Source organism: Drosophila suzukii, chromosome 3 (genome assembly GCF_043229965.1).
Source record: "Drosophila suzukii chromosome 3, CBGP_Dsuzu_IsoJpt1.0, whole genome shotgun sequence".
NCBI lineage: Eukaryota > Metazoa > Arthropoda > Insecta > Diptera > Drosophilidae > Drosophila > Drosophila suzukii.
Genome location: NC_092082.1, coordinates 74,916,138 through 74,943,847, shown reverse-complemented (window position 1 = coordinate 74,943,847; position 27,710 = coordinate 74,916,138). Strand labels below are relative to the sequence as shown.

At 42.3% G+C, this 27,710-nt stretch overlaps 5 protein-coding genes and 1 long non-coding RNA gene across 11 annotated transcripts; 4 read left to right on the top strand and 2 right to left on the bottom strand.

Annotated features, from left to right (window-relative positions):
• Positions 1-64: 64 nt before the first annotated feature.
• Positions 65-27,710, bottom strand: LOC108005960 (putative mediator of RNA polymerase II transcription subunit 26). 6 transcript variants are annotated; one of them, XM_065866830.2, is made up of 8 exons: positions 10,961-11,241; positions 7,725-8,651; positions 5,169-5,992; positions 4,493-5,048; positions 4,242-4,431; positions 991-3,519; positions 388-729; positions 65-226 (listed from the first exon to the last, which is right to left on the bottom strand). In XM_065866830.2, exons 2-8 carry the CDS (start codon positions 8,353-8,355, stop codon positions 205-207), a joined length of 5,094 nt encoding a protein of 1,697 aa, XP_065722902.2. In that variant the 5' UTR covers positions 8,356-8,651; positions 10,961-11,241; the 3' UTR covers positions 65-204. The 6 variants fall into 6 exon arrangements, with proteins under 6 accessions (XP_065722902.2, XP_065722903.2, XP_065722904.2 ...); XM_065866831.2 differs by having other exon boundaries at positions 388-597; positions 4,493-5,992; positions 10,961-11,245; XM_065866832.2 differs by having other exon boundaries at positions 388-597; positions 991-3,486; positions 4,493-5,992; positions 10,961-11,242.
• LOC118877627 (uncharacterized) lies at positions 11,481-13,003 on the top strand. The gene is made up of 2 exons (XR_005014398.3): positions 11,481-11,676; positions 12,250-13,003. It is a non-coding gene; the product is annotated as an uncharacterized lncRNA (long non-coding RNA).
• On the bottom strand, positions 17,029-27,708 carry Usp12-46 (Ubiquitin-specific protease 12/46). The gene is made up of 2 exons (XM_036817100.3): positions 27,590-27,708; positions 17,029-18,667 (listed from the first exon to the last, which is right to left on the bottom strand). Exon 2 carries the CDS (start codon positions 18,453-18,455, stop codon positions 17,184-17,186), a length of 1,272 nt encoding a protein of 423 aa, XP_036672995.2. The 5' UTR covers positions 18,456-18,667; positions 27,590-27,708; the 3' UTR covers positions 17,029-17,183.
• Positions 21,796-22,638, top strand: LOC108005974 (uncharacterized). Its single transcript, XM_036817101.3, has 2 exons — positions 21,796-22,052; positions 22,117-22,638. The coding sequence occupies exons 1-2, from the start codon at positions 22,041-22,043 to the stop codon at positions 22,528-22,530; spliced, it is 426 nt and encodes a 141-aa protein (XP_036672996.3). The 5' UTR covers positions 21,796-22,040; the 3' UTR covers positions 22,531-22,638.
• Positions 23,139-25,183, top strand: LOC108005972 (putative uncharacterized protein DDB_G0290521). Its single transcript, XM_070995736.1, has 3 exons — positions 23,139-23,496; positions 23,560-24,265; positions 24,328-25,183. The coding sequence occupies exons 2-3, from the start codon at positions 24,254-24,256 to the stop codon at positions 25,099-25,101; spliced, it is 786 nt and encodes a 261-aa protein (XP_070851837.1). The 5' UTR covers positions 23,139-23,496; positions 23,560-24,253; the 3' UTR covers positions 25,102-25,183.
• On the top strand, positions 25,716-27,244 carry LOC108005975 (uncharacterized). The gene is made up of 3 exons (XM_017069413.4): positions 25,716-26,636; positions 26,702-26,778; positions 26,840-27,244. The coding sequence occupies exons 1-3, from the start codon at positions 26,619-26,621 to the stop codon at positions 27,105-27,107; spliced, it is 363 nt and encodes a 120-aa protein (XP_016924902.3). The 5' UTR covers positions 25,716-26,618; the 3' UTR covers positions 27,108-27,244.

Here is a 27,710-nt window from a genome sequence, read left to right as displayed (position 1 = left end):
TTTCCGGGCCAACAGTAACTAAGCAATCGAGCCGCACACAAAGCCTTAGTCTAGAATTTTACAATGTTGCATTGTTTGTTGTTGAATATGTTTTGTTTGCTTTTTTCTTTTTGTTTTTTGTTTCTTGGGGCGTTTGGGGTTTGCTGTCTGTTGTCTGCCGTTGACTAATTGGGATGACTTGGACGCTTGGACTCATGTGGACGCTCAACGCACTCGCGATGTGGGTCTGTAAGAGAAGATGGGCATTAATATGATGTGTCATATTTTAATTTGGAATGATATTAAGCAGAAACCACATAAGAAGGTTGATCTTTAATGTTGGGAATCAGAAAAACTAAAAAGTTCAACCTTTTTATATCGTTACCCACCCAAAGAATCATCACTTACCTGGGCGACGGGGCAACCGCCTGACGTTTGGGCGTATTTGGAGCCGTAACCGCCACTCGATTGGTGGGCGTACGTGCCCTGGCCGACGTGGGTGTTGCGGATGTGGGCGTGGTTGTGCCGACCAGGCTGTAACGCTTCGGCTGCACCATCCTGCTGGGCGATCGGGTGCTGACCTTGGCTCCGCCGGCGGCTTCTTGGGCGCTGGTAAGTCTGTTTGGGCGGGGGGAGGTAAAAAGACCGGGTTTGTTGTGGCTTTTAGTGACAGTCTTGGGTTTGGCTGGCCGAGCCGGTGAGGGCGTGGCCATAACGGGGGCAGTACGTGACGAAGTGGGCGTGGAACTTCTGAACATTAGGCCCACAAACAAAATCAACATCATGCAAAATAATAATTTCACGCAAGGATGGCGGTTTGGTTTACCAAAAATGAAAAGAAATAAATTTTGTAAACATAACAAGTCCAAAATTAATAATTTTGTATTTTTCATTCGAGGATTTGCAAGTGTGTATCGTTTGAAATGTAATAAATCCCATTTCAAAAGGATCCTTTTCAAAGTTGCCACGTTTGCTTTTCCTTTGATTAAGTTTAAGCATAAAAATACTGACCTGCCCGCTGGGTAGCTCACTGGTCGTGGAATCCTTGACCTTGGCGCCGAGTTGGAACCCGTTGAGGTGGCCGAGGTGGGCGTGGAGCCGCCGCTCTTAGTGGCCGCCTCGCTGGCCAGCTCCTTTAGCATACTCGAGTCCTTGCTCATCAGCTCCCACTGGATTTGCAGGCGCTTGAAGCGATTGCTCTCAATCTTTCGCTGCTCCTGCACGTCCAGGGTGTCACGTTTCAGTGCCGCCACGGAGATGTTGGGGGAATTGGGAGGCGTGGCGAAGCGTTTGGCGTGCTGCTGCAGCCCGGCCGCCACGCCCTCGTCATTGAAGGACACCTTCTTCTGCTGGCTAAGCACCCGGCTCACCTCCTTTTTTAGGGCGGCAGCATCGTAGGTCACCTGCTCGCCGGAAGACTCTAGGATGGACGCGATCTCGGCGTAGTACTTGAGCTCGGAGCGCGGCAAGGAGGCCAGGAAGTTCTCCGCCCTAGCCCTGGCATCGAGATCTTTGCGTGAAAGCCTCTGCTTCACCGGCTGCGCCTGCTGGCTGTGCTCCTCCTCCTCAAAGACATCGGCCAGTTCGTCGGTGGAGCCCAATCCGTAGTTGTGCGGTGGCTCCTGCAAGCTGCGCCGCTTCTCCAGCTTGGACAGCTTCTGTGTCTGCTGGGTCTGCTGCTCGATCATGGAATTGCGCTTAGAGCGCGCCTGCGCGGAGTGAGCCTTGCGCAGAATACTCCTTGGCATGGGTTGCGGCGGGGTTTGAGTTAACTGACTGCCGGGACTCGTTTCCACACCCGAATCCATGCGCTGTTGGTCATACTGGTACACATACATCTGCTTCAGCGGATCCACATCCAGCTCGGAGTCCGTTAGCAGCGTGGATGAGCCACGATAGCCAGAGCTGGGCGGCTGACTGGATCCCGAGCTGGAGGCTTCGTCCATCTGCTGAGTCTGCTGCCCCTGGAAGTATTTGGCACAGTCGCAGATGTGCGTGCGATTTCGGCGAAGCGGTGGTGACATACAGAAGAGCGGACGCTGCGATAGCTCCGCATCCAGCTGCCGCACCAGGTGCTTTACCTCCGGAATGTGCTGCAGCCGACGGCGGTATTCCGTCGGCAGCAAGGTGGCCAACGATTGCCAGTCGGCGATGTGCTTGTAGTCCAGCGTCTTGAGAATCTCATCTTCGCTCACGCTCTGGCTATTGCTGCGTTGTTTCTTTAGAGATCCGGAGCTACTGGTGCTGCCAGCTGCTCCATCCAGCGTCATCTTGTAGTTGAAGGGCTGGAAGATCACATCAGTGCTAGCATTAGTCTTAACAAATCCCAAGTCGGGTAGGGCGTAGTTTGGATAGATCACGTAAATAGGCGCCTGGCACTGCTCGCCGAGGTTATTGAGTTTCTCGAGGAACGAGGGCGGCACGCAGCGATACCGATCGCTCAGGCTGCTCCGGGTGGTGCTCAGTGATCCGCATGAGGTCTGCATGGAACGTGTGATCATCTCAGAGCTGGAGGCGCACGACAACGGTCGTGTGCTGGTCCCGCTTCCCGCCTCCGCTCGTCTGGGCACCTGGGTCAGCTGCTCAGAGCTCGCCTCCGAGGACATCTGACTACCGGTGGAAACCTGGGCTGCCAGTTGGTACAGCTGGGGATTCCTTAGCGGCATGCTGCGCCGACGATGTGCTGGTGAATTGGTCGCCGTCAGCGAGCCCGTGGAACTGGAGGTGGCCGCGTCATCGTAAAACACTGCCTCGGATCGGGCCCTCAACTGACGTCTGGGCGTCTCCGTTTCCGGGTAGTGTTCTTCTTCGTCATGGCGACTCACTGCCGATCCTTTGCCCGAGTCGTTCATGCTCTTCTTTCGCAGACGCTGCTCCATGGATCCACTACTAGAGCTGGCCGCATCACTGGATGGCCAGCAGCCCGAGGAAACGTCCATGCAGGTGTGCGCACTTGCCTGGGCCCCCAGATCCTCCTGACCGCCACTGCTGTTGCTGCTCTTCTGCTTGATGAACAGCTTGACTAGATTGAAGGCCGGCGGATTGGAGGAGTTGCCCGAGGAGGCCGAGCCGGAAATGTGGAAGTTCTGGCTCTCCTGCGAGCAACTGCAACGATGCTTGTGGCGATGGTGGTGCGAGTGGTGCGGCTGCTGCTGCTGTGGTTGCTGTGATGTGGGTGTGATCTGTTGGCTGGGCACCTGCTGATCCGCCTGCTGCTGCAGTCGCTCCGAAATGGACACACTGATGGATATAGGCATCTGGCACATGGGCAGCAGATTCCTGGATCTGGACTTGCACGACTCCATGGTGGAGGTGCTGATCGCCTGGGAGACATTCAATGGAACTGCCTGCTGTCCACTTTCCTCCGGTCGCTGCTCCTTGTGGCAACTGCCCGTCATGAGTTCCTCGCTCTGTAAATTGGGCAGACTGCTGCTCTTCCGCACGGAGCACTGTGGTAGGTGTCTTGTTATGGTGATGGTCTCCGTGTTATTGTTCCCCGAAGGATACCTGCGGGCGGGCGAAATAAGAAGTAACGAGCGTCTTTACCACAACAGACACGTCGAGCGTTTGGGATTACAATTTTGTTGGCGGAAGGTTTTCATTTTCTGGGTCTTTAGGTAGGAAGCAATGTTGGGTTTTCGGATTGGTTGCTGCCAGGGTTTATGACTTCTTTACCTGCCGGCGTCTGGCCAGGGGTTATTTGCATAATATTTTTGGTTTTCTGTTATCTATCCTGGCTAATCGTTTTGTGAATGAGTTTCAAGCGGGCTAAACCCGTAATTGGTTCTTCTTAGAGATTGACTTGCCTGAGCATGTTTCACGACCCAAAGGCATAAGCCCTTGAAGGTTACCATATGCCGCTTGGTATATACGCTAAAAAGACCCAGTTCCCATTTGAAATTCCCCCCGGAACGCGGCCATACGTTAATATTTCAGCCGGCAGGCAAATGGAACTAAATTGAATTCAATTGAAATGACCCCACACGATTGCAATGAGAGCGAACTGCAAGGAAGGGGAAAATGTGTAACATCTGCCGGTCTTGATGATGACCATTGGCACTGAGAAGCTAGACGTAACAGCTCACTCATTAGTTATCTCATTCTTACTTAGGTTTATCTTAAAAATTCTATAGATATTTCAGAGAACCTATGGCCATGACTACATTTCCTGTTTAGCTTTTTAAAACCAGATCCAGGCAACAACCAATCCTTGGGATCATGTTAGAATCTGATGCGGTGTGTGTATTTTTTTGTGGACCTACCGCTGCAGTCTGGCCGCGGATGCTGTGGCCGCCTGTCCCTTGGGCGACATGGGACAGAGGGGCTGGAAGGCCTGGGCCGAACGCGACATGGATACCTCCAGGGCCTTGTTGCGCTTCACTATATCCTCCAGATTGCTGTGCAAGTTGATGCAGTTCTGTTTGTTCCTGGCGGCTAGGTCACTAGGTTCCGCTATAAATCGAAGAAAAATTCAATGAGTAAGAACTCCCAAGTAGATACTCCAATTAATAACCATAGAAACTGTCGTCCGAGTAGAGCACACTGCCCTCGAAGGCGATCGTATAGTTGTCCTTGTTGCAGGTGAGTATGATCTCCCCGTCATCCGGATAGGCGTCCATGTCCAGGGAATCCACCGAGATGTGCGACTCCCTCACCGGCGAAAAGAGCAGCTCCGACTTGCAGAAGGAGTTGTCGATCAGTTCGTTGGTGGAGGTAGTCGACGTCTGGGACATGTTGTGCGGCATCATGTTGCTGTGGTTAAGCAACTGTTGCTGTTGCATCTGCTGCTGCTGTTGCTGCTGCTGCTGCTGGAGAAGCAGCGATTGCTGGAGGCGACTGTTGGCCCCGCCCAAGCTCTTGCAATAGGCGGGGAGCTGCGAGAGCAGGGAATGTATGTCCTCCGCCCGAAAGCTCTCCATGTCCACCTCGGCCAGATTGGCGTCCAGGTTCTTGGCCAAATCCTCGTAGTAAATAAGGTCCCCCATCGCATTGTACGAGGCCGAGAGGGAACTCAAAACACTTCGCTGCATACCGCCGCAGCCATCTCGATAGCCGTAGTCCAGGAACCACTGGTAATCGGAATTGTCGTGAGTAAAGTCGTGCGACGAGGCCAACGAGCAGATGAGATTGTTGCCACCGCCATTAGTAGTTTCCCGCATCCCGCCACCACCACAAAGCATCCCACCTACCCCAAGTTGCTGCTGCTGCTGCTGTTGTTGCTGCTGCAACTGCTGTTCGTTGCTGCGACCTCCTGGCGTGGTGGCATTGCTGTTGTAATCCGACTCCGGAGTGGCCGCCATCTTACCCAGGACAAAGTTATTGTTGCCCTGGAGCTTCCTGGTGTTGTCGTTGTCGCAGTAGAGCAGACCACTGGAGTCCTCGCCAAACAGTAGACTATCGCTGGGAGTGATGAGGCTGCTGCTCACCTGCTCATTCAGGATAATACTGCGCAACGCGTTGTTATACCGATCCAAGTTGCTCAGCACAATGGCCACATTCTGCTTGAGACTCTCCTCGCTCAGTTCCTCGCCGGCGGCATCCTCCTCCACATCGCTGCCCAGCGATTGCAGTTGTTGCTGCTGGCACTGTTGCAGGTGTTGCTGCTGCAGCAGGCGATCGGTCAGCTGTTGCTGCTGGTACCGCTTGCCAATTGTCGTATGCGCCGTGTTGCTGAATGGCGAATTGCTGGGACTGTTCAGCGGATTCCGGTAGCTGAGCGGGGAATGTGGCGATGATGATGATCCGGGCAGAGTGTGGGCAGCCGTGTTGTTGCCGTTGTTGAGCTGGGTAAAGGGCAGAGTCTGCTGAAATTTGTGGGGGCGCTGATGTTGCTGCTGTTGCTGTTGGGCCAAGCGTTGAAGCAAATGTGGGTGAGAGTTAGGATTGGATGGGGTGAATGCCTGCTGGTGAATGGGTGAGTTCTGAAGGGGTTTCTGCTGAGATGCGGTGAAATGCGGTTTGCTGTGATCGTTGTTTGTTGAGAATTCTGTCATGCCACGTCGAAGTTTGGTTCCTGCAAGGAAAAAATAAATATATCGATTAAAGTTTGCTTCTATAAAAAGTATATATTTGTACAGCTAAAATCTTAAAGATTAGGTTCACTAATGAAAATACCTTACCGATAATCCCCCAGGGTTTCTCCAATGTTAATTGTCCAATCAGCATTGACACTGAACTTGGCTCAATTAAGATGCCACAGCACCGGGGCGAAACTAACTCCAGCTAATGATCTATCCCCATTCCCATTCCCATTTGCACTTTCCTTCCCCTAATGGACATTAGCGTGCCGCACATTTCGGAACCGTAAAAACCTGACGGAGGCGCCCATCTATTGTTGGCATGTTTCAATTAATTTTTACGATGCCAGCCCCGGTGTAGCAAATAAGGATGACACTATATGGGTGACAGCCTCCCTCTATTCCAAAAAGTTGTAAAAATTATTTTTATACGTCAGAGAGATTTTTACGAGTCAACACCCATGGATCGGATCGCATTGGATCGCTCTGTGCCATCGTCACTAAAAAGTTCAATTGGAAAATGTGACATTTTTCCATCTTCCCAAGCGCTTCATGCGGCATGCAATGCCTGTCCGCCAGCGGCAATTAAAGGTTAAACTTGATGGTATTGCATGTCTCAAGGCGGTAATTCAGTGCTTAGGAAAACCTCCTCGTTTGCCGCATTGCTATCGATTGCAGTTGCCAGCCGACTTTCGACTTTCTTATGCAATTCATTATGGTATCGGGCACAGAATTTAAATTTAAAATTAACTCCGGGCATAAACAAATCAAATGCATGAAAAAAGGGGGGAAAAGCGAGAACTGGAACCTCCCAGAAAGTGCAGACACAAGAGATTATGGTATATTTTTCAAAAGATTTTCATCCGTCTGACAGAACTTTTCCTACAGCCGACAAGTGGCAAAGCACATGTTTTTCCCGCCCGGCTATCTTTCATCCTCTCCCTCCCCCCCAAAAAAAAAAGATATGAAATGGAAAGGCATTTCATATTTGGGCCAGCGCAAGATTACGGACAAATAAAAATATTTTTAATGCATTCTGTGTGTAGATATGGGATGCATATAGCAGTCGTGCTGGGAGGGTGGTCCAATCCAGCATCGGGGCAATGCCCAGGCCCAGTGCCAACTGCCATTTGCCGGCCTCTCGGAGCTCAATTAAAGTTAATTGAAATTACAAAAGCCCGTCTCGAGATGTTCAAGAGGTTGCGTCAGGGCGGATCCCAACAAGAAACAAAGTGGTCGACGCTTTTTACGAGGACAAACCTTTTAAACCACCACTAAACGGACAAAGCAAAGTTAATCAAATAAATATAATTGCTACAAAAACAATAATCATTTTCCTAAATATACGAAGCTTTTTTATCGTTTTTTTTTTTAAAGAAAGATTTGTATTCCCTTTATTTTAATAAAATTGTGGTCTTTGGACTATTACCCATTACTAATCAAGTTTAAATTACCCTTGTTGTTATACTCCAATTATATATTTTTTTAAGCTGTGATTTTCCCATACGTTGTTAGTTGACATGTCTACATATAAACCTCATTACTCAAGAATATATAAAATAATATTAAAATGTAGGCTAAAAGTTGATACGAATTTTACCGAATATGTATTGTACTACCTCTTAGCATCTATCAAATAATAATATGAATGGTTAGGAATGCAAATTCTTAGTAAATATGCCAAAGGAATTAGGTTTAATTAAAAGGTAAGACTTAACAACTGCGCACCTTGGCCCACAACTTTGCCATTGTTTTGATGGTTAATATTGTTGTTCAGATAGTTGTTTAGATAGTCATTGTCATTGTTGCTGTTGCTATTGTGGTCCACATATCGCTGCTGCTGCTGTTGCTGTTGCAGTCGCTGCTGTCGCAAATACTGTTGATTGCAGGTGAGACCCGCTGATGTTGTCGTTGTCGCCGGCGGCGATGGCACGCCCTGTGCGAGCAATTGCTGTTGCAGGCGGCGCCGCTGCAGCAATTGCTGCTGCAACAGCTGCAACTGCTGCTGCTGCATGCGCTGGTAGAAGCGAATCTGCTCGAGTTGCTGCGGGGTCACGCCAATGTTGCCGTTGGGCTTGGCCCTCTGACGATGTTGCTGTTGCTGCTGTGGCACATAATAGTTCTCCTTGGAGGAGCTGTTGCTGTCGCAGCCGCTGCTGGTGCTGCTGCTGTTGCTGGTGGCACCGGCAACATGTTGCCAGCAGGCCGAATTGCCGTTGGCATCGTTGTTGTTGTTGCTGTTGGTGTTGCTGTTGCCATTGCCGTTGTGCGGGCAATCGATTCCGGCCCTGGAGCAGGCGGCACAGCGTTTGGAAATGTCTACGAATCGCATGATGAACGCTAGCAGCAGCAACAACATCTAGTTGCAAGCGAATGTTGCTGCCGGTTTATTTTTGGCCAGTCCTCTGCGGACCAACGCTGCGATGAGATGTTGCCAAGTTCTTGGCAGAGTCTTTTACCTTCCCTCACTCTTCTTTATTTTTAGTTATTGGCTCTTTTTTTTAAGCGGTTCAACTCCATTGATTGGTTGCACATTTTGTTTGGATTTCTTTCGGCTTTTGATTTCTGTTTTCTATGCTGCACTTTTCATTTTGATTTCTTCGTAGTTTTTTGCTATTTATAAATGTTGTTTTGCTCGATGCGTAAGTTTTCTCTCTATACGACACATGGACCAAGTTTTATACTGATATATATGTACAAAAATAACCCCAGTGTGTGTTGTGCTCTGCTACACTGTTCAGCGCACAAAAAGTTTTGGGTCTGTTGTTATAAATTCGGTGGGAGAAGCATATAAAAATAATTTACGAGATTTCTGCAATAGGCTAGGGGACTTTTATGTTTTCCCAAAAACTTTAATGCGGAGTTTCAACGAAAAGCGCCTAAAATTAACCCACTACAATAACAAGATGGCATAAACAAAGGCTGCAGCAGTTGTGCTACTGTTACCATCGCGATTTATGCCTCTGCGGTTTGGGCCAACCTCGAAATGCAATTCCTTTGCCTTGTTACAGCGCCAATTAACTGCAGTCGGGGCTCGTTAGCAAAAGCGTTAGGAGCAAACCCTCAAGGCGCCTAATTTATGGGTATACATTTCCGACCAAAAAAAAAATGAAGAAAAAACGGAAATGGCTTTCCCTGTTGAACAGGGCTTTTGCCTTGAAGCTTTGGCCAGGTTCGCAGGTGTCTAAATTTAAATTGCTGGCCGAAAAAACTTAGCCAAGTTCAATATTATTAACTTGTCGTACGACTTTCAGCGAGCATGTGTCATAATGTTTGCTATTGAAATCTATCTAGAGCGCACATGAGCTTGCCAAAAAAATAAACATCCACCTGGTGCTTGGCATAATGAGATTATATGATATATGTGGCATATTTGATGCCTGACATCAGCAAAAGAGATTATTTCATTATCTAGCGGAAAATGCATCTGTAAAAGCCATTGCATTTGTTAGGGTAACGCCCTAAGATGACTACACTTAGAAACCTATTTCAAAATTAAAAAAAAATTTTAAATACCGAAAAATCCACAAAATTGTAATATTTTTTCTACATTTTCAAACTTTTTTCCTTTTCTGAGTGTAACGTTGCAGACAAAGAATCGCAATATGGCAACCACCCACCGGGGAAAGCGCCCCAAAAAGAAACCCTCAGGACTGTGGAGCAATATCGAAAAAGGGAAAGTCTTGGGAACGGGCAGAATACCACCGAGGAGTGCTCAGGCGCACCAAGGACCTGCCTCGGAAAATGCCAAACGGCTTCCCACATCTGGCAATCGGCCAAAAAATATATGGAAACCCACACTCTGCGAAAAGGGGGGTGCTCTCCTATTGGAGCGGCATTTAAGCAGCTCCGATAAACACGGCGGCAACTTGTCCATGGCCACGCTCCAGCTGCCTTGTATTTGCCATAAGCCATGAAGTTCTTGAAACCATCATAAACATTAAGCAAAGAAGCCGACGCACTACGAAAATAATGCGAAAATTGCAGATGCGTTTCGATTTCGCACGCAACTCATTTGGATTTCTCTTTGCACCTTGCAATTACGGCCGGGGCAAAAATAAACAGCGCATGTATCTTAATGCGAAAGTACAGTTTTTCCCCCAAGTTGGAGCCATTTGGTGTACCTGGGCAGGTTCAATCACATTTTGAACTTTTCCGAAATGTTTATTTAGGTGTTTGCATCCCAGAAAGAGGAATTCCGTGGAAAATGACACATTATTTTGGCCCAAGATGGGGAGAAGTGTTTTTGAATAATCCACCAATGAAGAAAACATTTATTTACAATGGTAAATTTTCAATTGGGATTGGTTTACTGAAGATACTATAGTGTCACACCCTTAAAACTGCCGCATAGGGAAGCCTTCTTCTGCCAACATATAAGTACACACATTGTTCTAGAGAATGAAAACATTTTAGTTTAGTTCAACGTACTTGTTGGCCTACATTGCGCCCAGAAAATGCCAACATAGAAACTCTTTCTGTGGAGTATATACGTTAGGCCCGCCAATTAAATGAGGCAGCCCCAGAAAATGCATCTGCAGATGCGGCTGCATTTGCAGATATAGATAGGGATAGATGTAGCCACATTGTCGATGTTGTTTCTAGTTTGTGGCAATTGTAATTACGAAATCATCAAACGCATGTGTGCATATCGACGCGGAAGTCTTTTAGTTGGCGAAAAGGTCAAAGCTATTTGTGAAGCTGGCTAAATTCAGATGCAGATGCAAATGCAAAGATACAGTTGCTACTGACAGGCGACAGGCAGCTTATCAGCTTGTCGAAAACGCTTTGATTTGGCGTAAATAAACACTTTTGGCATGCCAAACTATTTTTAGTTGATAAGATAAGCTATAAAGCGGGTAGAAATGCAACTGACAACCTCAAACCGATTAGATATTTCGGATGATCTCATTTCCTACTGCAGAAAACTCATAAATATTTGTTAAATGCTGACATTACTTTACCCAAAACGGATTGCGTATTAGATAATCCCAAAAATTGTCGTTGTTAAAGAGAACTTTAGTTCCTTTGTTCGTATCAGACACTAAAAAACAAGCACACACACAATCTTTCGGCTACTGATGCACTTAAGATGGCCAATCTAACGAGTATCTTGCAGATAATTCAGTGGGGCTGGGCCCACGCACAATTAAAGCCCTTTAAGTGATTCCACTTTGATTGGGCTGCTGCGTCACACAAAGTATCTCTACGAGTTTATTGTTCACACCAGACGAACGAACGAACAAACGAACGACGAACGCGTAAACAAATTAAGCGAAATGTGAAACGAAAAATAAAATATATATGGAAATAATCAAGGCTTTCACAACCGACACGCTGCGCACATTTTCACAGTTGCACCAGCCCAAGGAGACTGACTGAAAATGAAAATACGCGAGCGGACCACTACAATCCGAAATGGGGAAAAAAATAAAAGAGGCGAAGCGACGACTACAAAGCGACGAGGCCTGTGTGTGCGAGTGTATCTGTGAGAGGGCACCTCCCAGAGTATCTTCGGGGTGTATCCGAGTGAAAAGAATGAAAAGCGCCCGAAAACGCACGAAGTAGCGCACGGAACGTTATACAATGTGCATCGCAGAGTTAACCCCAAAAATAAAGAAAGAACTGAAGGGGCTCGAGCGTAAAGTGAAATCGAGAGCGACAAACTTCATGGATACGGGTAATAGCACCATCTGTGGCGCAGCAAGTGCAACCCCTTGGATACCATAGGATTCGATCCGAAAGACACATTATAGGAATCTTTTTCCAAAAATATTTAGAGCAGAAATCGATCTTTTGGAAAGTAATTATATTTAAACAAATACTAATCACTAAATCAAAAAACGGAATGGATAGAAAGATTATTATAAAAACAGAATATAAAATCACATGTAAAAGAGCTGATTGCAGTTTCTCATTAGAGAGCTGAATACAATACCCGACATTAAACTTTTTTTTTCCAATCTAAAATGCCATGTTATAAATAATGTAAATCCACAATCTATCAGTACTAACAAGTCATCGTAATTGATTAATGTATACGATTGTGTTTACATTTCAAATGTATCTTAAAGCACAAAATATATTTAAGTATATAATAAAGGTATTCCAACGACTTTTTTTCGTTTTTACCTAACTTTGGATCCATCCATCATATTGCCTTGTCATAGATAAGATCCCGTTTGATATGAAAAAATTTCTAAATTTGAGAAGACTATTTGTAATATTTTCCCTTTGCCCGAATAAATCATAGAGATAAGCACCGACCATCTGGGAAGTAAATCAACTGCAGATTTTGATTTATCTCTGCGACTAATGAAGCTGTTCAAGTGGAAAACCAAGTGCCTACTTTGTCCGGGCAAATAAACATCCCTCCCTCTCTTCGAGGGTGGTAAATAGACCACGAAGAGTCCGAAGAGCCCGAAGACGAGGCTTCCGGCAGGAAGAAGATCGAGTTCCCCGATAGAAGGCATGTGCACGTGCTGCAACCAAAGCAAACATGTGCCCCCTCTTGAAACTCAACACCGAACATAAAACTATATCACAGAATTGGAGTTCGAGGGGGGTTAAAGGACGGGGGCGCGCACAAGTGCTCATTAACAATTACAAACAGACGATCAGTCAGTCGAGCGTACTACATTTTCCAATAAAACTATTATAAATGCGCATAAATTTTCCCCATGAATTTCGAATCGGAGACAAGAGCAAGGCATGAATGGGTTGAATACATTAAGTAATCATCGGCATTCCCAGCACAGACACCCTGTAAATAAATATGGATACCCTCTATCTATTATCAGCTGTTTTGGAAAGCCAACCCAAATGGGTATTAGTGTGCGCTGATTAAATTAACCTCAAACAGACGGCGAATGTTATAAAAAATATACACAAATATCGCTTTCAATGAACAACAATTGGCTTGTTTACATGTGGATACGAAAAAGAGTATATATATTATAAAAAACAAACGCAAAACTTGTAGCTTTGTTTTTTCCGCTACTTTTATTCGTCAATTAATTATTGTCGGCTTCAAAAGCCCAGCGGATGCCAAAGTTGTGGGTGTTGAAAGGGGGCAAAGTGGAGATCATAATCCATAAATTAAAATGCCAGACACAGCAGCCCCACGATCGCAATGACAGAGAATTACAATGGAAACTCAGCTGGCGGGGAAAACAGACAAGCCACATTCCATGGCATACTTTTAGGTGGATTCCAGAATTTCCCTTCTTTATTGATGGGATCTGCTTTAGTTCTAATTGAATTTACTTGGTTTTCCACAGTTGCAGCCGCTGACTCATCCGCTGATTTCCAAAGTCAAGTATGACAAATCCATTTGCCCCCAACTGCTGATCCAATTGTGGCCCTCGCCAAATTAGCATGAAATAATCCACCCTCGGATATATAAAAGTAGTATGGATATATATATCTTTTGTGCATGGCTTGACCTCCCGCATGAGCGTGTTTTAATGGTCTTGCATAAAAATAAGTTGCCAAAGTAAACAAAAGTGTAGCTCCGCTTTCCTTGCGGTGGGTCCATCACCACGAAGACTGGATGAGATGATGTGGTTGTCGCTCCCCAACACGGGGCTGCACTTTGCTCCCGGCTAAGGGTCATCCTCATCCCATCACATGCTGCGCGAAAATTCTGCGCACAACCTGAGACGCAAAAAAGAGAAATTCGCACGACCAGGATGAGGAAGCCATAAAAATTTAAATACCATGCATAAAATATGATAATAATGGCCATTTTCGGGTGCTTAAATACTTTGTAGTATAGAGGTTTAATTATTCAAATTGGTTTATATTATAGTGTCAGTTTGAATTTATAACCAAAATAATAGGTACTAAATAACAATAGTTCCATACTATTTTTAGCACATAGGGACCGGTTCGTTTAACTATTCAAGTAAGCCCTACTAAATACCAATAACACTAGCAACTACGGGTTTAATTATAAGAATAATGCAATGCGTCACATTTGATTATAGAATATGTCTCAAGTGTATGTCTCGGAAGTTTGAGAAAGCGTAATAATCAATTTAGTGTCAAGATAAGTTAAGCATTTCATCATGGTTATATCAGCAAACTAACGGAATCCGATTAATTTAATTGAGGTTACAGTAAAAGTGTTTACTAGACACTAAGCTGGGGATTTGAGTCAAGAATACTTAATGCATTTTGACTTAAAGATGATAAATACAATGATAAAATATACAGTTTTAAATAATATTAGCATAGGTTTAAAGCTCTACCAACTTCTGCGCAAGTTCAAAATTCGTTTTTTTTTTTGTAAACATAGTCTTTAAAGTTTCAAATTACCAATTGCTTTCACTGATAGATGACCACTATGTCACTAGCCATTTATCATTCTGCCAACAGCTAAGGCAAATATTATAGAAGCGTGTTTAATGACATATTTAATTTCCTAACAGGCCGTAATTATGTCAGTTCCGCGATGACAAATCTGGAAAGATCGCTGCGAAAAGGGTGCCGCTGCAGAGCGTCACATGTGGCCAACGAGCTAATTAAAGACTGGCGTCGAAAATGGAGGACTCTTTGTTTACTCATCCCCGAAGAACAGACTCGCAGAAAGAGGCTCAGTTTTCAGGGCAAAAACCATCGATGGGGAACCGACACAAAATTGAGATTTACATGCGTTTCGCTAGAAAGCTGGTTCGATTACACAAACCAGCAGGCGAATCGCTTCCTAGTTTGACAACAAACCAGCGGGAACAAAAAAAAACATATTGACAGTTTCACAATCGGCCCAAAATGAAAATGAAACAGATGGGCGGAGACCGGAGAAATGTTGCAACATGGGTTGACAGCCACATGGATGTGTTCCTGTTGGTGTTTTTGATGCTGCTTGCGGTGCAGACCTTGACAACAGCAATATGTCAAATGTCAATTTAGCTCAGATGTGACCAGAAAATAACAAAACCAAAAGCATACCAGACATACTTCACATGCTGAAAGAAATTGCGTCAAGTGAGGTTTTTCTTGTCATAAAGTGAAAGTCGAAATCATGCGTAATTACCGCTCCATAAAATGCGGAATAGTCTACTCGCGCCATAAGATAAAACCGATCGATCAAGTGCGCCGCCACGAGCCGGAGTTTTAAAGACAGGCGACAAAAAACCAAGACCTACGCAGCCACTCGGTGCGTGCAACTATCTATCTATCCATACCATCCACACTATGCCATACACCATACCATCTCTCCTCGCTTGTCAATGGCGTTTAACGCTTGTCTCTGAACAAATTGGTAAGTCTTTCCAATAACAAGACTTACAAAAGAAACAAAAACTGTCGCAGATAAAGATATAATCGAACTTCAAATGCTCTTCGTGCTAAAATATAGTTTAAGGGGTTTTTAATAAGGCCCAACAGATATTTTTTTTAACCCTATACCAAGACTATTTCATAACTTCAAAATCTTTCGTAATTAAGTTTTAGTAAAATAAAAATAAAACTAATTTTGATAAGAAAAACCTCAACTTTAATAATTTTGTTATAAACAATATAGACGCTTATTACACGATCAGTGTTTGTTTTATTTAGCTATTATTTAATTTATCGATGGTCACAAGGTCGGAGCAATAAGCGGTAATATAATATAATTATTTGATCACAGTTGGTGTTTAAAATAAAGCAATATTACCATTTATAATAATAAATTGCTTTATGGCTACAAAAGTGAATGAAAGGTTGTGGGTTAATCAATTCGGATGTTGGTTGCAAACCACATCCCATCAATTAAAGCCAAGTTAAATACACTTTATTCCACGCTTAACACACGTCATTAAGAAAACCCATAAATATGCCCCGAGGCTCACTTTCCGTTGAACCTGTTTAACTTGCCCACCATCTTTCCGTGGGTTTGGAGTTGCTTAACGATGTCATTTGCCAATGCATAGATAACTGGCCAAGACAGCACCACCACGAATTGCATGTGAAGAGCCTTGAAATTTACAATAATAAATAACAAAAAAAAACATACAAATTGAATCTGTGTTGCATCGCCGAGTGGCTAAGTTGTTTCACTTGCATAACCAACGAAACTGTCAATGTCAGTTTTCTCCCTGGCAAAAGGAAATATGTTTATGTGAAAGCTTTTTCCATTATCTATGGATGAATAGATTTGTTATGCAGATACGCGTTTAAAGGCACTATGAAAATTCAATCGGCAAATGGATAAAAACCAATGACATTTATGGGGAAATTAAAGTAATAAGATTTATTAGCCAATGCCTTTTAAAATCTTATGGACTATACAATTTTATAAAAAATCTCTAAAGTGAAAAAAACATCATTGGAAATTAAAATAATCTTTGCTTTGAATAAAAAACGAAATTTCTAATCTACAGGGCTATCACAGTGAAATTCTGGAATACACTAACATTTCGTAACGTTACGACCACAATACCCATTTCGTACTAACAATATTTACTCATTGTTCTAACCGGATTCCAATGCCTCCGACGTGTCACTTAAGATCTAATCGGTTAAGTAACACTTCTCAAAACTCCAGACAATTGTAGAGCTTGATTTATGCTTCGGATCGGCGGGAATTAGCATACTCCCATACCATTGAGCAATATTGCATTTGTATCACGTGCTTGTGACGACGTGACTAAGTGTGCGACGATGCTGATCAGCCGGATCACCACCCCCACCCCCGAACATCCCAGTCATCCACGGATTAGCAATTATTGGCGGCAAACCACCTGTGTGACCGGTGGTGAGTTCCCTCATCGGCTCGCGACCCATCAGCAATTTGGCGGGGGGATTTCTGATGAAATTCAACGATCGCCGGTTACCTAAGCGACTTGGCCAGCGTCTCGTAAATTACCAGCTCGGACCCACAATGAAACCGCTTTGGCACGGGAAATCGCCCATTTGTTTACGTGCGCACCGGCTCGCGATTGGCAAGCCCCCAGGTGATCGAGGTGGGTTGACTGAACCGCCGCAGAGATTCTGGCCCTGACAGAGCCTCCAGAGGCTCCCTGACCTAGAGCAATCCACTATCGCGTTTCTTTATTGATCATCTTTATTGATTTGATTGTGTAGTATGTATGCGTGGATAAGATAGTAAACGACATAAAATTTTGGGCTTAGCTTTAGCATTCTTTCACAGGAGATTGGAAACTTTCAACTTAACTGCTATTAGGAAATAAAATAGAAGTTTTAGGCGCAGTCCCGCGACTGATAGAACAGTATGTAGCCCGTCTCCGAGGACTTGTGTATGTCCGAGGTCAGACCGTAGAAATCCTCGATGGTGGAGGCCTCTATTTTGTCCACCATATCATCATCGAATAGTAGCCACAGTCCGTGGCTTTTCACAATGGATATATAATGGCCACGATTTGGTCCAGAACCGCAATGGATGACCACAGCGGTCAGGTCGTACAGTCTGTCTGGATTCACTGCATCATCCGAGGTGTTGAACAGCCGCAGTTCTAATGGAAAGACGACTCGGTGAGAGACCTTGATGTGCCTGTTGAACTGCTCCATGTACTTGAAACGCTTGAGATGCAGGGCCAGGATCATGGGCAGCTTCTTCACCCGCATTCGCTTCTGGGCCTCCTGGTAACTGCAGCAGTTGTCGCACTTGAACTTGTTGTCCGAGCAAAGGGTCTCCGTGTTGCTAAAGCACCGCAGGCAGTGCGTAATTGAGGTGTTCTGGTCCACATCCACCTGCAGATCAAAGAAGTTCTCATCCTTGCTGCTCACCGTTTCGCAGTTGAGGCACCTGGTCTCCGAGGTGAGGATTCCCTGGAAGATCTCGTGCACCCAGGTGGGTTCCGAGTTGGCCCCGTTGGTCCCTGTTCCATTTCCCGGTATGATGGGTGTTGTGGTGGCCGTCAGACTGCCACTGGCATCCAGCACACTTGTGGTGGCATTCAGTGATCCCGTAGAGTTGCTGCTATTTCCATTCGAGTTCGTGGTCGAATTGGAGTTGGAATTGGAGTTTGACGTTGAGCTGGACTTGCTAGCTATGCTGCTCGCCATGGCACTTGTGGCTCCGCCTGGATTGGATTTAGGATTTCCATTTGTAGGTCCTGCATTCCGCTCGGCCAGAATAATCTCGTTGATGTGGTTGATCAGGAAGTTGAGGAACTCGTGGGCATCCTGTTGCATATAGTTGTCGAACTCCTCCTTCTCCTTGCGCAGCCGCGTGATGAACTTCTTGGGCGCAATGGAGCCCACCTTCTTCTTCTGCGTGGCAATGCTGTAGAAGAGATCCGCCAGGCAGGAGAGCAGCGTCTCCTTGGGCCTCTTGTTCTTGGCCTTGTACTCCAGGACCTTCTCGCGAAATGGCTTGCAGAAGTAGAGGGCCTGCAGCACCGAGTTGCTGTAGCAGGTGTTCCCAAAGTTCACCAGCCCGAAGTAGTGCTCGTTGGGCGGGAACAGGTCGGAGCCAATCTCCCGCTCCAGCTGCGATACGTTGGCGCCCATGCCGGCACCAGGAGCTGCAGCGGCACACCGGTATAGAAATGACCACACCGTGGTTGCTTTGATTCAATCGTCCTAGTCCTCGTCGTAGGTTTTTCTATATTCGTTCGTCAGGATCGCGCGGTCTTTTGGTTAGAGCATTTAAGATCTGGCCTACAGAGTTTGCTTTCAATATTAATTTGAAGGGGAGGAGGCGCAAAACACTTTTATACTGTCTGAAAATAAATAATTTTGAAGAGGGGATACACGTGAGTTTGCTTCGCATAACACAAACAACAGAAATTAAAAATATCTTTAATATTTACTTTGCTTTCATCTTTAGTGTTCTTATCTTTTCGATTAGTGTTACTTTATCGCTTTTTGAATATCGATTTGGCGACACTAAAAACTAAGCAAATAATTGTAAAACTAAAATGCGTAAGGAAAAGCAAATGAAGATCTTCAAAGATACAACTCTCATATCCCCTCTCGAAAATTATTTTTAATCTTGGGTGTTTTGCATTTAAATTTATTTTTGTTTTTTTGTAATTTGTTTTGGGAGTTCACTGAGGAAAAAATCATTTTTAAAATCAAGACTTAAAGGTTTAACAAATTTAATGTACCATACAATCTTATATTAGAATAGCATCCACAACTCTTAATTATTTTTCTATTAAATATGGTTTTATCACGAATATTTAATATTATATAAATGGTATTTGTGTGGGACGTAAATGCGGTGTTAAATTTTGTACAAATATGTTAATTTTAAAATATACAACAAAAGTTTAAAATTTGGATTTAATTCGACCTTTTTTCCTCAGTGCTTAGAATTTAAATAGACAGAATATATTGGAAGAGGTTTCAAAGATGGCCATGACTTTTACTCGAAAACAAAACTTTTACGTTCAATTTTATTGACTTTTCTTTATTAGCTTTCATGGTCGACTTTGAAATTTCGAGAAATATTTACGTGCTTGCATGTAGATAAACTCACGATGATGGAGCACAAATTTTCGGTATATCATCAAAGTATTTTTTTTTGTATGGTGTCCAAAGTCGAAGTGTGAATCAAATTTAAATATGCTGAGAATTCTCGTGTAATTCAAAACTCAACATATGCAAACATTGAAGTGAATCAGCAGCACGACAAGCTGGTTTTGATTTCATATTAGCTTACAGGCTTACAGGGTGAATTGGATCGGACGCCGATGTCTAGACATCGAGATGACGGTTACTGCTAAATATAGTGTCAATTTTATAGACCGTAAGTGGAGAGTTCGGTGATTTTTCTGTGAACCGATAGATGGAAGTTGAATGGGAAAATTCCGCATGCCACGCAACGGCCGGAGCGGCGAGTGCCGGTCGTGTGCCACGGGCGATGCACCCCGCCCCACGATCGCCGAGAATCGTATAAAAGCCAAAGCGCTCGACGCTGCAAACTTACAGTTACGATTACCAGACAGCCGAAGAAACATCAACTAACCAGTCAGAACGAGAGCCGAGCCATCCAGCCAAGCCCCCTAAACTTTGGATTAGCAGATCCCTCACAGCTTATAAAGCACTTTTTCGAGGAGCACCAACAACTACAGTAACTGGCGCCCTTGGAAAGAAATCTTCTACAACGTTCATAGGATCAGACGCGTTGGAGCATCCTTACTCATTCCAGTCTAGCAACATCAATGCCGGCAAAGGAATTAAAACGGAACCAGTAAATAATCTATCAGCCAAGCTGCTGAAGATTTTAGCTTAAGTGTCCTTTTAAGCAAAGAAAACTTAGTTTCCCGACTGACTATCCTTAAGTGATTACGATTTAAAATGTATTATTATACCTATTCCAACTTTCAATAGCTAAATGGATTTGTTCCTATACACCTACGATTGTTAAAAACTGTTATATAACTTAAAAATACATTACTTGTCTTGTGATATTAAATATTTCAAGCTAAAATCAATTGTATGGTTTTAATTGGATTACGGGATGTTATTGATGTTACCCCAGTTTTAAGGGGATTTTTCAATCCACTTTTAATAATTACATCTTCGGATAAGTACCAATGTGGATCACACCTAGTTTTGTAACAGAGTCTATGACATAGTGCAATTTTTCTGGCCCACTATCTATGGTAATCGAAGTCAAGTACGAGTTCCTTAGAATTGCCTGAATGTATCAATTATACAAATTGATTACCTTTTTGCGACTTATTTTTTTTGTATACAACAGGTACATTTGTATTATTTATAGAATACAGGAGAATTGAAAGGAGTTCCTGTTAAAATCATTTATTAAATTTGGTTACCTAACGTTACAACGCAGAACGAGAAAGACCCACGCGGGTTTAAGGGAAATTTTGTCAATTAATTTTAGATGCTATAATATAATAATTATAGATTGTCAATGAATACTGGAAAATAGTTTAACTGCGAAATTATCTAACTGGATGGCTAAGTGTTAAAGCACTATGATATGGAAATCCATAAATGGTGTAAAATGTAATAATAAAGGTTTTTATTTTTGGTGTAAAACAATAGATTGTAAACAAGTTTGGGTCTTTAATTAACTTTTTTACTACTGGACTGAAATTACCCATAACTTATGTATTATTGATTTTCTAACCCAAACTGGAAATAACTCATTCTATGAGAGTATAAATCAGGTTTTCTTACATAAGAAATATGTTCGAAGAAGGCTGCAATTATAAAGTGTTGCTGAAATAATCAAGCTCCTTCATTATTTGCTAATCTAGAGTTTATGTCACTAATTGATAAAATTTGCATATTGCACACACTTTATTAATAAGAAAGATCGAACTTGACCTTTAAAAAAATAAACAAATCGATACTTAATTATACGTGTTAATAACAATATGAGAAAATGAAAAAAGTTACAAAATTTGAATAGAGAATTTAGTAATATCAGATGACTTACGAATAAGGCAATTGCAATACAAATAAAAACTGAGTTACAACTAAAAATTATGAATTTTAGTAAATTTAAAATGAATGCCCACATTGTGTGCAGGCAAACGTAGTCTAAAAGATTTTTATTTAAGCCAAACTAATAGCCTACAACAAACTACCCTTTTCAAGAGTGTAAAACACGTGCTTCGTTTGTTTACCTTTAGAACAGGCTTTAACACCTTAGTAAGGTTGACTAGTCATAGTCAAACTCGTGAGTCATGACGCGTGCCATCCGAGGGTGGCAACATTACCAAGAAGTAGGGTTGGGCACACTTATCATTTTAATCATTAATATGATACATCAACTTATTCAAATATATTCATAATTCTTATTCAATGAATCAGCTTGAAATACTGGACAAATAAGGGTTAAAATTCTTAGCCCCCGTGAGAAAATCTCATTCACAGGTTTAAATATAGAACAGATCAATGATGCTCAAACTCAAGCCCCTAGTAATAATCTAAAAAAGAATTTCCCAATTCAAACAACGCCCATACAATAGTACCAGATGGTAGCCCCACTATAAAAACTATAAGCTGTGCGAACGATCTGTCTACCTGGGTAATTTTATGCATTGCTAACTAGCAGCGCCACGTCGATATAAAACTCACTACCAAGTGGAATTTCATAACAGAACAGAACTGAACATGCAAGCAATTGTAAGTACCGATGACGATCATCTTGAGACCTCCGAGGATAATAATAAATATTTTTAAATTACAGTTCCTATTTTGCACACTCCTTGCATGCATTATTGTCTTGTTGAAGCTAAGTTGGGGTGGTGGAAGTTTGGATACCCAGGACTCAACCACCGCAATTCCCGAGATCAAATTGCACAAGGACCCGTACTTATCAACTGAATGGATTAAAGACTCAATAAAGCATAGAGCGAAGGAAAACGATTTGAATACCATCAGCGATCAAGAGCTTGTGAAGTCGAAAGCAAGAATCCAAAAACTTCTATCTGTTCTAAGAAGACAACCTGCAAAGGATATACCAGATAATGTTGGAACCACCAATGAGCCAACTAATGTCGATTTTACAACCGTCAATTGTAATCCAGTTCTTGAGGAGAACTGCAATCCAGAATCTATAGAAACAAGACTAAGTGCAACTTTACTAAAAATTCTCGCATAAGTAACTTATTTATATTTTTTATCGGAACCCACTCAAAAAGATATATAATTAATCATAGGTTAATAATTTATTAAATACATAACAATACTGAACGTTATTTCGATGTGACTTGATTTGTTTTAATTTATTTAACTCGTGATTGATACACATTTAATAATCTAAAAACGATAATTTGACTCGCTGCAATGTTTTCACACGCCATACAGAGTTCAATCATGAACATCATTAGAGCATTTTATAATTTGACATCTGGAGCAGATTCAATATAAAATAAACTTCTAGCGAGTTTAAGCAACAGTACCATAGTAAAAATGCGATTGATAGTCAGTATTCTAAGGATTCGTCAACTAGTCCAAGAACTAATAATAGTTGGACCCTTTTCATATAATGCTTAGTGTATTTGCATTAAAAACTCTCGTTCAAAAGAATTCCTAGGTTAAAGAAATACTTGAGAAATAAAAATTTAGAATACTGTAGAATAATTTTGTTGATTTTTCGAAATGCCTTAAAGTACGCCTCAATTTGATCTATATGTCTGAGCAAGTTTCTAACTGGTCAATCTAAATGGGAAACTTTTTGAATACTATACCACTATGAGCAATAAAAAATCAATTGCTTTTAAGCGTTTGTCTCTTAGTAACAGCGTAAAAATTAAATATACTGTAAGGTTTACTTGGATCTGGAAAGAATAAAACTGATACCGAGAAGGATACGGTTTTCTGGCAGCAACATAAATTAAAGAATTTATAAAGTTCAGGTTTTCTTATACATTTGCGTTGATTGATTTTTGCTTAACGCCAAGAAGTATATTTCGAATTCCATCGATCTATTTAATCCCGTTTTTATATATAAGTGGTATACAACGCGTATGTATAAATAAGTAGTCTTGAACTGAGAGCGAGGTCAGTATAAAAGCATCTACCCGAGAATTCTACGTTTAGTAGCAAATCAGACATGAAACTTGTTGTAAGTATTCAGTAAACCTGCAGTCCGTTTTGTGAAATAGTGCTAAAAATGTATCTTATATAGATCGTATTTGTGCTTCTCGGCTGGATCGCCATTGTACACTCTGTTGGCCTAAACCAGGTGGAATCGAAAAAACCCTCATCTAATGAACCAAATAATAAACCGTCGTCTGAGGACGTGAAACCGAGCGTTAAGCAATGTAAACCCGTCGAGACTCCGAGTTCAAAGCCAAATGATCTGACCATTGGTACAATTACTCCTAAAGACGCCAGCACCGAAAGACCAAGTTCTACCGAAATTAATATACCTTTAAAAGGCACTTCCACCCTTGGCCCTATCTTAAAAAAACTTGTACCCTTACCTACTCTTGAACCAAAAGTAACCTCAAGCACGACCAAAGTCAACTTGAAAGACGGAGATAAAAATTTAGATGATTGCGATCCTATTCCCGAGGGTGTGGGATCACGATTGGATGCCCAAACTCTAAGAACACTCGTTACTAAGCACTTACCACAAAGGACATAGTTATGAATACGTTTAAATAAAAAACTCTTTTCTTTATTTTAATAAAATGCATCTGTATAAATACAAAGAAAATTATATCTTGACCTTAATTGATTCCTAGAACGTCATGCTGTGTTTATCATAATCTACCTAACGTTCTAAACCCGTTTTCATATAGATGGGGAAACTATTAAGAGCGAGTTCAGTATAAAACCCACAGCCAGATAGTTTGAGCTTTAGTATAGAATCAAATATGCAACTGAGTGTAAGTACCCAATTAAACGGGATTGCATTGTGAAATAGTGTTAACAAAATTATCTCATATAGATTATACGAGTATTTGTGCTTCTTGGCTTCGCCGCCGTTGTAAATTCATATGGCAAAGGTCAACCGATTTTGATGTCATCAAAAAATCCACAATCTGATGATAACTTTGTTGAGTCTTCGGACAAGGAGGTAACACGGAATTTTAAGCAATGCAAACCCATTGAGACGACGAGTTCGGAGCCAAATGAACAGTCCAGCCGTACAATTGCACCCGAAGACGCCACCTCAAGAAGGATTGTACCTTTACCTACTGTAACCCCCAAACCTATTGAGACTACAAGTTCGGAGCCAAGTAAACTGCCCAGTAGTACAACTAGTCTGGAGGACGCCATTTTAAGAAAGCTTGTTCCTCTGCCAACTCTTGCTCCCAGTTCCACTACAAGTACAACGGAGCTTAATAGTGGAGTATTAAACGAACGGAGGATTGTACCCCTACCAACTCTTGAACAAACTTCCACAGCAAGCCCTTCGGAAATCGTTAGTGGAGAAGATAATAAAAATGTACCCAGCAATGGCCTAAGACGCTTAATACCTTTGTCGACAAGGTTATTTAGAATCTTAAAAGAAAAAGTTGAAGAAAACGTACCCAGCACCATCGCAAAAAAACTTGTACCTTTACCTACTCCTAAACCAACTTCCACCACAAGCACAACCGAAGACAGCTTGGGAAACAGTGACCAAGTTCCGGATGATTGCGAACCCCTTCCCGATGGTTTGGGACCGCGATTGAATGCTCAAACTCTAAAATCACTTGTTAAAACTCAATTGGGCTAGATAAGTTTATTATATAAAAAAACCTTTGATAAAAATTAAATAAATAAAATACCATCTGTACATCTGTACCTTCAAAGAATAATTATATATTGACTTTAATTACTTTTAAAACGTCACACACTGTGTCATAATCTTTCCAACTACCTAAACTCGTTTTTATTTACTATATATCTGAATATGTAATTTTATGCAATTCTAATTAACAGCGGGCTCTATATAAAATGGACTGACAGGGAGTTATGGGTTCAGTATCAGATTAAAAATGCAACCGAGTGTAAGTATCCAAGGAATTTCGTTGCGATATAATAACTACCAATCCGTTTCATATATAGATTATTTTTCTCCTCCTTGGCTGTTTTGCCTTCGCTAATTCTTTTAGCATCGACCTGGGATTTTTAAACCCTTTGCGGATACCTGGAGAATCTGCAGTGGATGCTAACTTATGTAAACCTATAGTGAGAATAAATTCGGAAAGGGATTCCTTTCGACCTAGTAGTATGACTAACAATCCAGAGGACATCACTGCGAGAAGGTTTTTGGTACCCTTACCGACTCTTGCACCATCTTCCACCTCAACCACAACTCGAGTATACGATAAAAATTTACCAAACTCAATGGTTGAGTGTGACCCTCTTCCCATAAGTATTGGACGACAGTTGGGTACACAACTTTTAGGCATATTCCAGCCCTTGGTCTAACCACTTTTGAAGGATACACAAAGGTTTACAATTCTGGTTTGATTAGTTTTCCCCAAGTGTAATGAATCGGGCAATCTAGTTAAACTCAGGATTGCTAAATATCATAATACATTCTATATATAGATTCTACATATTCTCTTTGGCTGGGACTTCTAAGGGAATCAATGAGAAATAATAATGGAAAATTCCCTCTGCTTTTATCAACACCTTAAGACGTCAGCAAAAATCGAAGAAAACGGTTAAGTGCGCAACTTTTAAAAATACTTGTTCAATATCCAATATAACAAATAAAATGTACTAGTCCTTGAAAAACAACATACAAAAAACCCCAATCAAAAATTATTGAGATTATGAATGTTTAAAGTTTAGGAAACAACCCCGAAACAAAAAGATTTCCATTATTTTCCAGAGATTTCCCCGAAGCTTTGATGACACAGAAACCCCCAAAGACCAGACGCCCCAATAGAGGCAATTACTGTCAATCAGCATTGCTGGGGGCAATTATTAAATCCAGTCAATAATCGCAAGTCCCAATACCGATGGAAATAGTCACAACACGATCGGAGGAAACCCGTTTGGGGCGATGGCTGACAGCACATCAGAAAAGTCAGAAATATCATAAATATCTCTCTCTATATCTGTCCGAAGAATAAGTGGTGCGGAATCGCCAGATCAAAAACTCTCAGTTGCAATGTTAGAGACCGGTCTAACTAGTTCCGTAGTATAGATTGCAACTACTGAAAGAACTCAAAACAAATAAATATCGTAATCGCATCAGGGATTTCATTCATTCAGTGAATTTCAGCAAGTTGAATTAGAATGATCAGAGTCAATACGGTAAGGAAAAAGCTCTCAAAAAAACAACCTGGAGTAAACAAACTAATATCCGACAAATTTTCCAGTGCCTAGTGGTGTTTATATTGTTTGTTCTGTATATCGATCAAAATCATGGGTCCACCACAGTGCTCTACGAATTCCAGTGAGTGTTTGATTGACTGTCACTTTGCAAATATTAAAGTACTTGCCCTTCTTATATGTAGCATTAAAGAGGTGTACGGAACACGAGATGAAAAGGGAGAGCTCATGGATAATTCCGAGGAATCTGGCAAGGAACCCGAACTGATCATCACGGGCAAACGCACATCATCAACCCTTTTCAAGGGCATTGAAAAGAACTATGCCTATGTGGAAACGGCCATCTATAAGGCCGACGACAATGGCTACCATGTGAAGTACAACTATTCCTTAAGCCCCGTGGAGTTGGACCCACGCCTTAACGGACAAACACTTAAAAGCACCGTTGGTTAAGCGGCCCACCAAGTATTAACTTAGTGACTAAGAAGTAGATGTAGCAATACCACATTATTTATTCCAACTCAATGCAGACGGAAAGTGAAAAGTTCTCGTAGAGCCATTGCAAATAATAAACGGAACTTTGAAAGCAAGTTTGTGGCAAACACTTAATGGATTCCAAGCGGATGACAGTGCAGTAAGTTATGGCTCTGGGTCTTGGCTTTGTCCCAAAAGCCCTACTTAGCCAATAAAATTTACGAGTGCAGAAAATATACGTACTTATGAAGGGTTTACAGTTGCGGTCAATATAAAACTGAACGTATAACATTGTATACTTTCAGGCCAGATTTAATGTGATATTAAACCACAAGATATTTTTTGGACACACATATTATTTAGATTTTAACTATATATTATATCTTAGATATTTATATTATCAACTATTATTTTGACCGCAACTGTATGTGATGTATGTGCTAGGATAGACAATCCCTTACCGTGTGTGAAGTTTCCTTGTTGGCTGTTGTCTGGTGATGATTGCTGGCTGGCAATTTCTAGTCAATTTCCGTGGTAAAAATGTTTTTAGAAATCTAGCTTGAGGAAAAATTCAATCTGCAA

Excerpts from the sequence above, each read along its gene's own strand:
- LOC108005960 (XM_065866829.2), bottom strand. The coding sequence starts at position 8,355 with ATGTTGTTGCTGCTGCTAGCGTTCATCATGCGATTCGTAGACATTTCC. Across the intron at positions 5,993-7,724 it reads TGGCAAAGTTGTGGGCCAAG|GAACCAAACTTCGACGTGGC; the intron begins GTGCGCAGTTGT and ends TTTTCCTTGCAG. Across the intron at positions 227-387 it reads GCGGTTGCCCCGTCGCCCAG|ACCCACATCGCGAGTGCGTT; the intron begins GTAAGTGATGAT and ends CTTCTCTTACAG.
- Usp12-46 (XM_036817100.3), bottom strand. The coding sequence starts at position 18,455 with ATGGGCGCCAACGTATCGCAGCTGGAGCGGGAGATTGGCTCCGACCTG.
- LOC108005975 (XM_017069413.4), top strand. Across the intron at positions 26,779-26,839 it reads ACAGTGCTCTACGAATTCCA|CATTAAAGAGGTGTACGGAA; the intron begins GTGAGTGTTTGA and ends TCTTATATGTAG.